This window comes from Anguilla anguilla, chromosome 8 (assembly GCF_013347855.1).
Source record: "Anguilla anguilla isolate fAngAng1 chromosome 8, fAngAng1.pri, whole genome shotgun sequence".
NCBI classification, from domain to species: Eukaryota; Metazoa; Chordata; class Actinopteri; order Anguilliformes; family Anguillidae; genus Anguilla; species Anguilla anguilla.
Window position 1 is genome coordinate 7,229,272 of NC_049208.1, and position 16,884 is coordinate 7,246,155.

At 42.1% G+C, this 16,884-nt stretch overlaps 1 protein-coding gene across 2 annotated transcripts in view; it reads right to left on the minus strand.

Annotated features, from left to right (window-relative positions):
- The window catches only part of LOC118233893 (contactin-associated protein-like 2), a 243,500-nt gene extending 233,281 nt beyond the window's left edge, over nucleotides 1–10,219 (minus strand). For both annotated transcript variants that reach the window (XM_035429969.1, XM_035429968.1), the window contains exon 1: nucleotides 9,781–10,219. In XM_035429969.1, coding sequence (XP_035285860.1) covers nucleotides 9,781–9,868 — 88 coding nt within the window. In that variant the 5' untranslated portion in view covers nucleotides 9,869–10,219. The remainder of the gene's footprint in view (nucleotides 1–9,780) is intronic.
- Nucleotides 10,220–16,884: the final 6,665 nt, after the last annotated feature.

Consider the following 16,884-nt stretch of genomic DNA (forward strand, 5'->3'; position numbering starts at 1 on the left):
GCTCATAAAGAGAAATCCCTCAATGGCCTCCAAAGAAGTACTAAAAGCGCGATGTTTACAGCTAACGCGGCCACTCAGACGGGTGGAGAACGAGGGACTGATGACCAGATAGTGATACCTAAGTGTTTTTTTTTTGTTTGTTTTTTTCCACTTTTACACGTCTACCCCTGTCCATCTGATAACAGGCCCTAAAGCCCCCGGACAGTCCAGGTATACAGCTGACTTCGGAGTTCGTAAATGCTGAGAGTCTGTCCACAAGCTCCATAAATTGAATCTACAGACCAGGGAGTGAAACTGAGGGGAAATCGGGTCATTTGAGGCAAGAATTGCAATTTTTTTTAGTTTTCCATACGGTTTTGTTCCTTTGTTTCTCGGTCCGTTTCTTTATTTGTTTGGTTACCAATTATTAACTTTTATTTCCTTTCTTTTAAAAAATGTTTGAATTAATCTTTAAACTCATAAGCTTTCCCCCCCCCCTTCACCTGTACACATTTTTATTTCTTTTTTACCTTTTGCTATTTCACCTTGTATGACTTACTCAGTATCATCCTGTAATCCTTTTCACAAATAAAATGAACAAATTAAATGAATGCAAATCAATAAATAAAAGGCAACACCACAGTTCCATTCATTAGTTCCCATCCCCTCTCTGTTGGCTCTCTTGTGCCTTCTCAACTTCAGCGAAGTGCAGAGGAGACCTGGGGAAAATGTCTGCTTAAATCTAGAGAAACAACAAAAATTTTTTACATTTATAAATCAGTCAGGGTATTTTGGGGGGCACTGAGGTGTCACTCAATAAGCTCAACCACATTTTCCTTGGGGCCTGTTATTTAAATATTCATTTAAAAACTCATGAAATACAGCCCCCCCCCCAACCTCCCTTAAACTAAAGATTAATTTAAAGCTCCACAGAAATATGCCTGTTAAATGTCGTTTTGCGAAGTAGATCATCGGAAATGTTTTTGTAAATTGGACATCGGTGCCTGTTAATGTGCTCCTATGTCAGCACGTCAAAACCCCTCCTGGTGCTGTCAGTTAGTGAGCTGAACACACCGAATGCAATCAACCATGACTCAGGCGTCCGAAACCGAAGGGGAGACGGTGTTATTTTCGAACCGACGTTCCTCTGAGAATGGGGTTGTACCGCTAACACTGTGAACCCTTTGGGGGCGACATAGCTCAGGAGGTAAGACCGATTGTCTGGCAGTCGGAGGGTTGCCGGTTCAAACCCCGCCCTGGGCGTGTCGAAGTGTCCTTGAGCAAGACACCTAACCCCTAACTGCTTCTGGCGAATGAGAGGCATCAATTGTAAAGCGCTTTGGATAAAAGTGCTATATGAATGCAGTCCATTTACCATTTACCAATGGACGGCCATCTCACCAGCCATTCAATTAAATATCATAAAGCATCGAAGGCGTTTAGAAATGTCCCACAGATATAAACGGTGCATGTTAATACATTCTCCACTGTGAGAGTACGATATCTGAATGATTACAGATGTTCTTCAAAATAAAATTAAAAAAAAAAAAAACATCAAAATCAAAAACCAGTATATGGAAATCATCATTCTGACATAAATTCAATTTTCAGCTATTAAGTTCCAATGGAGTAAGATTTTTTGTGTTAAATGAAGCCTGGTAGAGAACAGTTATTCTGCTAGATTACATGTGATCCCTGTCTAATATAAACTCTGTTTGAGTTGAATTGCCACTGAACATTTTACCACACAGAACACAATAAAATGCATTATTATATTATTATATATGATGTTATAGAACACCTTTATGAACTTAAAACCATGTTCAAAAATAGTTGGGGAAAATAAAAGGGGACTTGACATAACAGCATCATAGTTACTTTGATAAAAGTCTTCCCTTACACAAGAAGTGGTACCTGTTAATAATATTAGGTGTGTTAATATGTTAATACATATGAACATACATGTGCTTGCACGTAAATGTGTTATCAACATGTGTTTTAATATCTTATAAGATAAGCTAATATGTAGAATTCAAACACATTTATAATTTGAAACCGGTAATATAGTGGATCAACTATGTGCCATTGATGACCAGCTAAACTGAACCAAATCTACTGTATTGTTGTGGAGAGAAAAGTGTTTCAATTGGATATAATGTGGGACTGACGACACATCGTAAACTCCCAGAAGAAAGGGCTCCAACAGGCCCCTCCGTGTCTCCATAGAGGAACCCTGTGTAGCTCTAGGGTTCTTTGTCAGGTAAAATGCTTAAATCAGGGAGCGTTCACACTTTTCACACCTGCCACAGAGGGTAATGGGTTCCCCCATAGAGACAAACCGAATAACTCATTTTTTTCCCCCTAAGTGTACAGCAACCCCACTCAATACTGGGGTGTCCAAATCTGAGATGTGGTCCAAATGTTGCACCAGCAAATCTGGGTTGAGGGAGAGGAGCTCTGTGTGTCTCATACAGCAGCTGTTCTGTCGACTGGCAGCACTGTCTACTTTGACTACCCACAATGCAACTGGCACCTTTTTCTTTTACCACGCTTAGCATGCGGCCCGTTATTTTTTTTTTTTTTTTTTTTTGGCTTTCATCCGATCATTGTTTGCAGTAATTTAATCTGATCAGTTGGAAGTTCAACTGCTGCAGCCACATCCACCCCTACCTCAGCGAGTCAGCGTTTTTCAAGTCAAGGAAAATATAAATATTTAATGGCCAGAGCAATGGGAGCCATGTTCTTTTGCCTTTTATTGAGCACGAGGTGTGTGAAAGTGTGTTTCGCTCTCTTGCAGTTGACCGTGCGCAATAAAATGGCATTTCAGGAAAAAAAAAAAAAAAAAAGCTACAGATCTGTCTGCAGAAGTGAACTGATATTGACATAACTGGGATTAATTAGGAACATAATCACTCACAATAAGCAGACAGTGAATAAGCTGGTCTGCAATGGCCTGCAACGAGTGAGCCGTGGTCATTTTTCACTGCGTGTGTACTCTGATCACCGTATCTGGAGAACAAAGTCTTGTTTTTGCGAACATCCATCCATCCATGTATTATCTATACCCGCTTATCCTGAGCAGGATCGCGGGGGGGTGCTGTGGCCTATCCCAGCGTGCATTGGGTGAAAGGCAGCAATACACCCTGGACAGGCTGCCAATCTATCACAGGGCACACACACACCATTCTCTCACACACTCATACCTATTGGCAATTTAGAGTCTCCAACTAGCCTACCTGCAATGTCTTTGGACTGTGGGAGGAAACCGGAGTACCCGGAGGAAATGCAGACACGGGGAGAACATGCAAACTCCACACAGAAAGGCCCCGAGCCGAGATTCAAACCCACGACCTTCTGGCTGTGAGGCGACAGTGCTGCCCACTGCACCACCGTGCCTCCATTTCTACGAGCAGAAGGCATTTATTATTTATACATTGACAAGATAACTTTTGAGTTTACCATTTCTCTAACCTGGTCGAACCTTCGCGTCTGGTGCGAGCTGTTGCCCGTGAAACCAAATATATCTCAGTGCGCCATGCCATAAATAACCCATGACATAATCTGCATGTTCACACAAGTATAAATTCACAGGAGAGTGTTCAATAAAATGGAACAAGGTCAAATAACCACAGGGAAGCTGTTTTGCGTATTATAGTGTGTACATGTCTGTTCTCTTTGGGAAAACAAGGCCACAGCATCATGCATTTGTCATGTGACAAGTGCTTTATAATTGTAACAGCAGCATAACTATGACTGTAAATATCAATCTTTCTGACCTACATTTAAATTCAATTACTCTTACTTCTCCTGGATTATTTTTCATGTGACTACTGAATTATGCTTCTTTGATGTGTTGTCATAGAGAGCAGTCTTCAGTCTGTTCTAGTCAAGGTATCTTCAACATGTTTAAACTGCCTGGGGCAGTTCCATTTCAGTCAGGTGTGTTAAAGTTAAGATGAAGTTTGTTTAGTTCTTTCTCCTGGCTTCTTCTATGGAGGGTTGATGCACTATCTTTAGTCCCGCACTTACTTTTACAAAGTGGAGTTCTTAATTTAGACTGACAGTATTAATGTGAACTTGATTTGTGAAAAGCTTTCTAAACAGCCAGACTGAATTAATTAAATAAATGAGGTTATTAATCCTAAACCTTAATTGCGCAAGGACGAAAAAAAAACTGGAAAAACAAACAGACTGAAAAAAAACCTTAATGCAAGAAATTTTGCATTTTCAATTTGTTAATAAGGAATCATTCATTATAAGTGTATCACCTCTATACTTAAAAATTGCTAATTTTTTTATTTTTACATACAGATTAGAGATGTGGAAGTATTTACATTGCTAATAAATTAATGTATAAGTAGGACTATAGACATACTTAAGTGTTTTTTAATTGAATACTCCTCTTTTGTAGAAGCTAATGCATGAATTAAGTCTTTGGCAACTATGCAAGGCTCGTCTCATTTAATTGCTGATGTTAAACTATTGTACTATTTTGCATGCTCTATCTTTATTCGTTATCACTAATAATACGATGATGCCGCTCTCAATGTTAAGACGAGTATGGGAGTGCTTATGGAAATAGAAGGTCAAAGATTATTGGCTTGCATCGATTGAAATCCAGAATCTACTTCAGATCTGAGCCCGGTTTCACAAAGCAGGATTACTGAGTTAGCTGGATAACTGCACTGAGTAAAACCCAGAACCCTCTCAAATCTGAAACATGGACTGAAGTAAAAAAAGCCGTTCCAGGTTTTCACACAGCGCAATTATCCAGGTAACTGCTTCCTGAAATACCCCCCCCCCGGAGCCAAATCTAACGGGCTTGTTTTGGTTTGTGATTTTATCTGGGAGCAAATGTAGCGAAACGTCATTGTTTTGCAGATTTCATATTTTACCGTCTTAATTGGGACACATTAGACAAGCGACCAAGCATTTAATAAAAGTCTAAAAAAAACAAGGGGGGGGGGGGGGGGCTTTAAAGGTACATTGTGAATCTATGTGGGCTGAAACAGTGGTGATTTTTCTTCTGTGAATACAGTGGGATTAGACCTCAGGCATGACTTACCCTGGTGGGGAATGTTCTCACCTGCTGAGGGGTCAGCTACCTGCAGTTAACAAATGTGCCACAGGGGGCATTGTGACCTTGGTTCAGCAATTAATCGTGAGAATCATTACACAAGAGAAAGCCGTGCTGCGTAAGTCTGTCTCACTCGACTAAAAGATGCTGATTTGAGTGAGTCCAAAAACAAAATAAAAAATTTGAAAATAAACAACAACAACAGACTGCACAGTAAACATTTCCAGTGTTAATTCAGATACAATAGAGTGCAGATTCAAAATGGGACCATATTTACTCTGTAAGAGGTTGATTTAACACTGAGCATTTTACTGTGTAGAGAGTTTCTATTACAGTGTCAAGCCTAGGTAAGAGTTGCAACAATTACACGACTTGAAAAGCTGTTCCATACTTTTTTTTTTTTTTTTTTTTAACTAAAATTAACTGAACAAGCTAGCAGGACAGTCTGCCCTCCTTTCAGACTTCTTGCTTTTATTCGCGCAGGTAGAAATGACGAGAGAGCGAAGGGACTGCGCTGGAGGAGGAGGCGCCACACCAGAGGCTCGCAAGCTCCCGGTCTCGCGCGCGGAAGGATCGCGTTCGGACACAAACCGACTGCCCGGCGGGCGGGCTACGCCACACGCCTCGTCAGCCGCTTCACGCTCTGATAGTTCCGTAAAAAAGAATATTTCTGGCGATCGGTGCGCTCGTTACCTTGAACTAATTTCCACACATGCCCCTGTGCTCAGCTGTCAGAACGGCATATCTGAATCTTATTTAGCTGCCTTTCCTTGTATATTCTCAAGATCTTAGACATCTTTCTCAGTGCGTGATGCCCAAAACTGAACACAACACTCTAAATGTGGACAAAAGCATTGTCAAAATTTGTCAAAGGCATTGTACAACATCAACATAACCTTCTTTGATTCATTGTCAATAATTTTTGCTATGCGTCTTGGTGTCCTGTTGGCTTTTATACCATTGCAGCACAATATCTACATCCTGATGGACTACATCCAGTCTTTTTTTTTTTTTTAGAAGAGAGCACTGTGATTTTGTGCCTCCTGTGAAAGAGCCTTGTCCTAAATTTTCATTTCCCACTAGCAGAAATTTACATCCAGCTCTACTGAATGTCTTTGGCATTTGCCAGGTTTCTTCTCAGTTCTGGATTATGTTGGAATCGTCTTGGATTATCACAGCAGATTCCAAATTTTGTGTCATTGTGTCATTATTTTGTTACTAACAATCACACAACACAGCAAAATGTTCAGTGCTAAATCAACTCCAACGGGGTTGCGTATTGTCCCCATTGGACTTATATGCACTCTGAATTAACACTAGACGTTTTACCGTGAGCCAAGATTATTTATGTGTTTTGCAGAACAAGGGTCCTAATACTAATCCTCACGGGAGTCCACTTCCTACAACACCCTGGTGAGGTACGGCAGTATGATGACAGGTCCTCTCTACTATTCTACTTCACCGCAGATTTAAAACTCAAACTTCAAAACAGCCCCCTGCAATTCCTCCTGATGTCACCTGAGTACGAGTGTTTCTTGACAAGCTGTTGAATGCTTTTTGACAAGTATCGAGCACGCTTTGACCTGCTGCTAAAAAAAAAAATGTTAGCTCGATCCCTCAATGACAGGATTCCAGGATTTCACTTGATGTGCAAATTAAGTTGTCCTGCGCCCATACAGACCCCCTTTCGTATATGCTGATATCGTAAGAGCGGAGGCGGGCGCTATGTAGCTAACGCCGCTGCTGGCAGACTGTGGAGTCTCTGAGACAGTCTGTGTTAAACATGCCGCGAGCATTTAGCCCCTAACTTTACTGTACAGACTGGGGGGAAATGGGCTGGAGGAGCACAGGAAAAAATAATCAACCTCCATTTTAACTTTGTTACCTGGGAGCGTTTACATCGACCCCCTCACTCCCGCCAAAATGAATCCCCCCCCCCCCCCCCCCCCCCCCCCAGAAGTGCCTTCACAAGACCTCTCCCCCTTATTATTCTCCAATAGAAAAGAAGACATTACAGTACCTGCTAATACAGAACCCCCCCCCAACACCACCACCACCCCCAAAAGTTAATATAGGTTCAAATACACAAAAGACTGCACAACCATTATAGCTGCAGGGCCAATACAACATTATCGCACCCTGCTTCCAGTGTTGTCTGGTATGCCTCCTGTGTGGGTTGTTAACCAAGGCAACCAGGTGGATTGATTTTTTTTTTCTTTTTTCCCCCACACAAAAGTCCAGGGAACAAAACCGTGAACCCTCACCGGCTCTCCAGTGAGTTTTACTCTGTCTGTGCAGCACAAGCACGGCTCGGAAGGTCAATACACCCTCAGCCCACTAACAACCCCAACAAAAACACTTCCTGCAAATGGCGTAGGTTTTCTTTTTCATTTTCGGGGCAAGTCACGTCCATGTGTCCAGCGTCCACGCTGTTTCATATGAGTGTAAAACATAATGTTTGTTGGATGCTGGGTGAGCAAGTAGTTCAGTCTACAAAAGGTGACCAGGATCCTAGATAACCTATGACACCTAAATATATGAAGTATTTACAAATGTTGTACCATCTATGTGCCACCATTCTTATAGATGATTTGTATAAAACAGCCACCATTTAAAAAACAAATAATAATAAAGTTTGGAATAAAACCTTCTGTTATTTATCCAAAAGTTTTTGTGACTTGCTGATTTCATTATTCCAAACTCATCTGATCTTTCTCAGCCATCGTTCCCGTTCATAAAGTCCACTGCTTCTAGCTCATATTGTCCAATGCCACGGCTTAAGCCTTATTGGAGACGTGCTGCTTTGAAAGTTAGTTAGAATCTTTATTATTTAAATGGGGAAATTTGTTCTACAGCTTAATGGCAACCGCATAACAATAACCCATGACAACAGATAAACACCAGTTGAGATCAACCGAATAACTGCAGCATAGTTTTCAGCGTTATTTTCCGTGGAATGTGGGCAGCAATAGAACAATCAAGTTTTTCATTGGATAAGAGGGTGAGTGTGTCTACCGGCGAGCAGACAGAAGAAAGATTCCGAAATCGAAAACGCAAAAGTAATAGACTACCTAGTTTTCCACTTTACAATTCAGCTATACTATAAAGTTACTACGCCAGGAAGCTCTACCTGAAAACGCCGGATCGTATTTCTGAAGCTATAGTTGACCCTGTAAATGTTACGGCTTGATGAGGCTACGTTTCGTTTTGCAGCCCTAACTGCTCACCGGTGTTGTCATCTCGTTGCACAGCCCAATAAACCAGCAGGCTCCCGATAAATACTTGAAAACTGAGGAACACATTAGGTTATGATCTGAAATATTTGCGATTAAAACTACTGAAAACCGCATGCCAGTTCCAAGGCATTATAATCTGCTTATATTGCAGTATGATTTTCTGCGTGACATCTATTTTATGTCACATTAATTACTAGCAATATCTCATTACACAAAGATGATTGCTGTTGTGCTACCAACCGCTAACCTGCTGAACTCCGTGTACCTCACTAGCGTCATATTATAGCAGACTGGGATCGGCGTGATAACGGGACAGTTTTTAGAGATAGCCTACCACACGCCAGTTGAATGTTTTATTGAATGAGTGGTCGTGTGTACGTGTGTGTGCGTGTGCGTGCCCGTGTGTGTGCGTGTGTTTGTAACACATGTTAAACATACCTACTCTAGATGCAATTAATTGCCTTTCAGCTACTGGGATAAACTACCGCGCTAATCAATACTGTATTATTTTACCATAAATTCAACATAGATTTTTAATCCAGTGTGTCCTAGCAGGACTCTCGGGGTTGTGAAAAAGCACCACGATGCAGTTGCTGCGGAACACACACGCACAAAAGAAGAACAATTCTGTTAAGCCAGAAACCAGCGCTAAGCGTAGAAACGCATGTTTTGGGATTCCGTTGTAACCTCATCGCGGACAATCACATGGAGATGAAGGTGATGACACTAGTGCGCGTTCAAACCGGGCACCGAGAGGAACATAACTTATTTAGGCTACTACAACAGTGCAAGCTCTCTAAATGCGAATAGCCTAAGTCTTTGTGAAAGGTTACTGTTTTTGTAGGTGTGGTGGACAATGTATGTGTGATTCGTGTGTCTGAGCCTGGCAATCTAAGTGCGAGATCAATGTAGCCTATCGCAGAAATAGGCGCTGCATCGATGCATTTTGAAGGTAAGATAAACCGGTATATTTCTGTCACAACACAAATCTAAATTTCATATCAACAGTGCGTTGTTTTGAAAGTTACATCGTCTTTCTTACATTGCTCTGAGTTGCAGTATTAATTGAAACGCATCGCAATAAATCACCCCTCATTGCCGTGTATTACTTTAAAAAAGATGTAAACTTTTCAAGTAAGCTTCACACGTATGCGATTTGAATACCACGTCAAAAGCATCCGGGTGGAAATTGCCAAATAATCTTAGCCAATGATCAACCAACGTTCATTTTAAAGATGACAATCTGCTTGAAAACGTGTCATTTGTTTACCACCCCGTGCATGTCATTGTTCACAAAGCAGAATGCTACCTAATTCAAGGGAATATTTAAAGAATGCGACGAGAAACCCCCAATATCATCGCAAAAAATAAACGCACGTGACAACAGCGATAGCTGGACGGTCAGGACGCCGCGTTCAGAAATTCTAGAAAGCCCCGTCAACTGGAAGAAGAAAGAAGTAGCGAGGTGCATCATCCTCTCTTACTTACGGGATGCTGGTAGCGCCGCGGTGAAGCTGACGATGCGGCCAGAGATCCAGAGCAATAGCGCTATCCCTAGTCCGGGGAACCACGGCATATTCACTTTTGCTCTACGGTATAGAAAATAAAGAAACGCAAACCCGCTTCCTGTCGGTTACGTCCTCCGTGGTGATGTTTTGAGCCGTCCCTTCCACACAAGCAGCCAAAGCAGAAGACAGACTCGCTTGGTTTTGTTTGCAACGAATAAAGAGGTGGCTGCCCCTGCGGTTCTAACCAATGGAATACTACAGCACTACGCAATACAGCTTCTCCCTATACACTGCCCGTGACAGGCAGCCCTTCCTTAAAATAATATTCGCAGTTTTCAAAATATTTCTCCGAGCCGCATTGTTCCGCCCTGCTCCGTCCGAACGGCATGTCACATTGTCGCTATAGCCGGTAGAAGAAGAAGAAGGAAAAAAAAACCGAAACCAAAAAAAACAAAGAGCCCGATGAAGGTCGCTGTCCAGGTGCTGAAGTTATTAGTTAACGCATCCTTTTGTTCCCCATTTAGATTAAGATGGTACAGTCCACCGAGCGTAACCCACCCCCCTTCCGCACACCCAACGGCTCAAATCAGGGAGCAGAATCCGAAAGGCTTCGGCTTTGTTGGGGACAGGGCTTATAAGAGGTAAGAATCACATCGACACGTGCACGGTATGTAACCGTACTGCAGTTTGAACGTCAAGAGCTGTTTTAACGTACGTCTATATACGTTTTTCGGTTAGACTTACGAGAGATAGGCTACATGTGAGCGACCAAACGGATACCCGCCTTTTATTTATAGTACCAGGGAAAATAGTTATTCCCGGATAAGATGTTAGTGTACGTTCCTGTCTTGGTTTGCAATCTTTTATTCATTTGTCATTTTTAATAATTTAAAAGTTGTTGATTTGATGTGCAATTTATTGATAGATAGATAGACTAATTAAATAATGACAGTGACCAGTAGGGTTTTACTGCAGGTAGATTGGCAATAACCTGCATCATCACTACTTTGAAAATGAATGATGAGAATAACGATGATGAAGGTGATGAAATTATTATTGACAGTCAAATATTTTCACACTTAATATATTCACATGCCTGAAAAGTTTTGGAAGGGATTTTTTTCATTTATTTAAATACAATATTCTTACTACTTAAAGGTACATTCTCACAATATGCTTCCACACAGTAAAATGCCTTCTGTTAATTCAACTCTTAAAGAGTATGAGTCCAATATGGACCACATATGCACTCTGTAAGAGTTGATTTAACACTGAACATTTCACTGTATATATTGCCAAAGAAATCCCACAGGAATGCTTAGATCTGTGAACATTTTACTGCCATAACAGTCCATGATGAGTTCGAGCAGCCATGTTTTTTTCTTCTTCAAAAGCTCCTCATAGCACATGTTTAACTTCCATGATACAGTGTCAATGCCCAACCAGTTAATACTGTTAATGTCACATTTCCAATGCTTATATTGGAATAATATTTCCCCCAAGGTAATATTCTGTTGGAGAAAGGGATTTTATATATAGTTATGTACATATATAAGTCATTCTTAGCATTTAAGTGTTCTTTTATTGACTGTTATTACTGTCCTTTGTTGCTTATGTAAGATGGTCCAAGAAACCAATCTTTATAACTTTAGAACCTAATTTGTTCTTGCTCGGAATTACAAACCTAATTTGTTCCTGTTTTCACGCACTGCATTGCACATTACCCAGATATGAATAGTGCATTGGTGTGAAAAGACAGACACTGGTTGAGCTTAAACTCAGCCACGGCTGATTCTGTCCGCATCAGTGAAATTCAGGGAGGCAGGAACCCAGTCTCCCACTCAGGGCTCCTGCTCGTGCCCCCGCCTGCCCCCGGAGAGAAGATTACATTGGAATAACTGCGCAAACTAATAATTTGACGCGTGCGTCGCTGCTGAATATGCTCTTGAGCCAGGCCGGCTTTCCCATGGTGATTGGCAGCTCATTAAAGCTGACCCGCTGGAAATTAATGCGGAGGATCCGTGGTGATTTGCAGGTGCTATTCAAATGTGACTGTCCTCCTCCTGCCTTTTGTTCCGAGGGGTATAATTTCAGCCTGAGCGGGTTTTCATTAATTTCCCCGGGATTGCCTTGGCGTCTGTGAACCTTCGAGGTGAACCGGATCAAACCGGTCCTAATATCTACCCATAGTTTCAGACCGGGTTCTCTCCTGTCATAACCCCTAAACTAAACTGTGGGGGGGGGGGAGGATTAAATTGTAAATAAAATATAGCGATTGGTCCTACATGCTTCTTCTATTAAAACTGGAAAATAACAGGAATAGAATAGAATAGAAAAACTTTATTGTCCATGAAATATAAAATAAAATGGAATAAAACATGAACATCATTCTTGGTATTATCTTATTAATTTATCTGGCCAAAATTTGTGATGATTGACGGTTAAAATCCATCTCTTAGGAGCCGAAATAACAAGGGCTTGAGCTTGGAGTAGGAAGTAACAGATTAAGTAAGGGGTTGAGGGCGTATCACACTGAAGTGTGTCTTATGTGGTTACGACTCATTGAATCGGCGAAGTGCCTTCATCGAACCCAATACTTCGGATGAATGCGGGGCATCTGTGCAAATCGCCTTTTTTAAAATGCCATTCAGCGGGTTTTTAAACAGGCTGTAAATCTCCCTCTTGAAGAAAGTGAGACGTGTCCACAGGCCATTTTGCAGATGATGTGGCTCCGGAACAGATAGTAGTATCATTTTTCCGGTATGGCAGATATATGATCTCCTTTTAGCGGATGTCAGATGGAGACGTGTGGCGCTGGAGTACTGTGAAGGCCTGGTCTGTCCGAATCCCAGGTTTTCAGGGCAACTAAAAAAAAAAAAAAAAGCTTGCAGTTCCGTGCCTTCTTTTGGATGGAGAAGAATAAATTTAACATATGCTGCATGTACACCTGACTGTGGGCGAGATTCTGTTTTTTTTTGGAAGGATAAGGAACTGGAGAGTTGGAGATGTTTTTTTAAAATATCTTATTGATAACACACACACACACACACAGGTGTTAAATTAGAGGCTATGGGAGAAACTGGTTTCTTAATGAGGTTTACATTTGGGCACAGCTCTCCATGGATGGCAGTACACTATAAAGATGTCAGGGAGACAGAGAGAACAGAGACCAGAGGAGACAGAGAGAGACCAGAAGAGACAGAGAGAGGTCAGAGGAGACACAGGGAGACCAGAGGAGACAGAGAGAGAGACCAGAAGAGACACAGGGAGACCAGAGGAGACAGAGAGAGAGACCAGAGGAGACACAAAGAGAGACCAGAGGAGACACAGAGAGATCAGAGGAGACACACAGAGAGACCGGAGGAGACACAAAGAAGAGAGAGACCAGAGGAGACACAAAGAAGAGAGACCAGAGGAGACAGAGAGATCAGAGGAGATACAAAGAAGAGAGACCAGAGGAGACAGAGAGATTAGAGGAGATACAAAGAAGAGAGACCAGAGAAGACAGAGAGATTAGAGGAGACACAAAAAAGAGAGACCAGAGGAGACACACAGAGACAGGAGGAAGCAGGGAGATCAGAGGAGACACAGGGAGACTGGAAGAAACAGAGAGGAGCCACAGTTCCAACAGGCCTTTCTGTTGTATTTCACTGACCCTTCCTTCTCCTGCTACGTAGACAGAAATATCCGGAATAATATACAAATTCACCAAAGCGTAACACAAATTCTCACATCCTTACAAACTTATTGCTCGGTGGTACTTTACTATTATTCCACAGGAAAGTCAATCAAACCCTGCCTTTCCTGATGGAGGAGGTGGAAAACGTCTCAGACACGCACTCAGACCTGTAGTCTTCTGTGGGTGTTACGCCACGTGTGGAGAACACGATGAAGTATGATTCATACGACGCATCGCATTTCTTCACTGCTTAGGTGATCCATTGTCAGTGTCCTTTGCGCTGCTGTACAGCGTTGGCAACGGTAGGTGTTACACCGACCATAGCATTCTGCAGGTTTCTCTACGAGGGGTATGACTTCTTTTGCGAGTGAATATTTGCCGAAGGGTTCACGTTCAACTGAATTTATATCGTTTTTTGGTCTTGTGTTGGCAACAAAACAAGCATTTTTTTTTGGTTAACTTAAACTGTAGGGAATTTGGGGGATGCTTTTTTTGTGGTGCAACCCTTGGATGTTCCCAGTTCAGTAGTGTAACACATTAATCTCTACACTCTGGTTTCGGAAAAGTGCAGATACTGGTTTGATTAAACCCATGGTTCCAATCCAAACCGAAGAAAGGTTGGTCAATAGTATAGACATGGAGACTGATAGTCTCCACCAAAACTAATCATGCAAAAAAAGAAAAGCTGAATCATGCTTAAAGTGTAAACTGTCCCAGAATAATGAAATGAAAAATCTATTCGTTATGGATCTTCGATGGAGCGATGATGCACCCCACTGCCAGGACGGATCAATCATATCAACGCTGAACAAGTCCTATGGGGTCAAAGTCCAATGTCGGCCAAATTAATCTCAGAAGCAAAAGCCCTGTTCCATGCCTTTTCCCTGCGTTGCCAGGGAAACTCTATTTGAGATATTTCTATTGCATTATTTTCTATTAATTAGGTATAGTCTGATGTTCGGTTAAAAAATTTGAACCCACAAGGCCGTGATGCAGCGGGGGAAAGAAAGAGAGTTAGCTCTATTGGTAGATGGCATCTCTGCGTTTGCACTTACAGTCTGCAGCGTTTCCTCTTCAAACCCTCCATTAACAGATCAATATCATATTCTTACTTCCTGATTGCGCGCAGATCCACAGGGCTCAAGGCAATGTTCTTACTTAATCTGTTTCCGTTACCAAGTGGTGTGGTATTGACGTGTGGTGAGCGTTCTGGCACAAAATGGCTGCCGCAAGTTGTGGTGATATTGTGAAAATGGCTAGTTGTTGAGGTCAGTCTATTGCACCTCATTTTTAGAGTGTTGTGAGTCTTTCAAAAGGGATGAAAGATAGGCCTGTTTGATGATAGTTTTTGCTGTTGTTGTTTTTGTCATTGTTTTTTTTATTTCAAATAAACATTAATGGACTATTGGTAGTGGTAGAGATACACAAAAAATATAGACAGATGGGAGAAATAACTTTTAAAGTATCAAAGCGGTGGAGCAAATTTTATCTTTGAACACTTGAGTGGAAATGCAATCTTCTTTGTGTTTGCTTTTTTATGAACAACTTGTGAGACCTAATTTAGGCAGAGGAAATCATAATGGAATTTTTCTATGTTGAAGGACTGTGTTTATATATAAACAGTGCAATGACTACGCATATGAGCATCAATATTTTTGTTTGATTGTTTGGTTTCCATGGGGAATCCCATTGTTGACCAGTTTGCATGTTCTCCTCGTGTCCATGTGGGTTTCCTCCGGGTACTCCGGTTTCCTCCCACCGTCCAAAGACAGGTTAGGCTAATTGGAGAGCCTAAATAGCCCATACCATAGACGTGAGTGAATGGCGTGTGTGTCCTGCGATGGATTGGCGGCCTGTTCAGCATGTATTCCTAGCCCTCTCCAAATGCATCCTGGGATTGGCTCCAGGGATAAGTGGGTTGGGTAATGGATGGATGGACGGAATTTTATTGTCTGAGCATAGGGAAGTCGACTGTCATCTCCTTGTCCCGTACGTTAATACTTTAGCTGTGTGGGTTATCCCAGGTTCACTATACATAATGCATACACTGTGTAAGTAAGTACAAAAATAAGCATAATAATATGAAGACTGATAGTGGATCCTGTCAATTCAGTCAACAGGGGGGAAGTCACCCATCCTTTGCCTTGTGTTGTTTTGCTTTTGTTTTTGTTTTTTCCTGGTTGGAATAAAAATCCATTATGCCAACGAGGGAAAATGTGTGTTTAAAAACCTCAGAGAGTGTATAAAACAACCACAAAGGCAGCCTGTGCCAGAGGTAGAACAAGAAGAACGACCCCGGGCACAGCCTAACCGTGCGGAAGAACGACTCGCTGTGCGAGGGGTCATTTCTCTTGCGCTTCCCTCTGTTACGGGTGAAGCCTGCGAAGCGGCGCCGCTCCATCCCGCCTATGACCGCAAACGACTCGTTTGAACCGGAAACGATGCGAAAACTGAGCCCTTTCAGAATGACCGCAGGACCCCGGCTTTCCCCCTCAGTAATCAGCAAGGATGGAGCAGAAATGAATGCAGTCAGCTCTCACCTCTTGTGAAATTAATAAATAAATAAATAATAATAATAATAACATGATTGGAATGAGGATGGGATTTTGGGAGAGATGTATATTTGATAGCAGAACTTCGATTATTTCACGAGCACTATGTAGCTTCAAGGGCCACTTTTTCACCAGTGAAAGTGTGATTAATGCCAGCTGTCTGTTAAACTTACCTCGGTTCCGTCGACCGTTGGAATTTTCGTGTATATTTAAACCTGTTTTTTTTTTTTCGTTTGAACTTTAATGAAAATCCTCGGCGAGATGCGGGCTCAAAGACGCTAAGGCTGGGCCCTATTTATCTTCGAGCTCCCATCAGGCATCCCTTCCGCCCCGCCGGAGCCGAAAATCCGACTCCGGCTCCCAGCCCCCGAGTCGTCCTCGGGCCTGGATTTCATTTCCGCCCACGTCGTCCGAGTTGTTTTCCTTTCACACCCAGCCCCGGCCGCATAAAACAAACAGAACCGAGCCCCATCGCCGGTGCAGCATGGGGGCGGCGGCAGCCCAGACTGACAGGCGCTAACAGTCAGTGTGGATAACAGAGGAGAAGCCCGGTTTTTTTTTTGTTTTGTTTTGTTTTTTTTTGTTTTTTTCGGATAACGGTCTGCCAGCATGCCCCCAGTTCGTAGGACCTTATTAATTTTACTCGCAGGGGGAAACAATATTTCAGAAAAATCCGCAACAGTCCAACAACAAATACACTTTCCTTCCTCCCTGTCCGCACAGCTATATGATTGCGCCGCGGTCAATATTGGAAACGGAGAGTGACTGTGCTCTGGAATTTTATTTTATTTTTCGTCTAAAAAAAGAACTGTACGCTAGTTTTATTTAGTTACTTATTTTCTATGAAGAACAG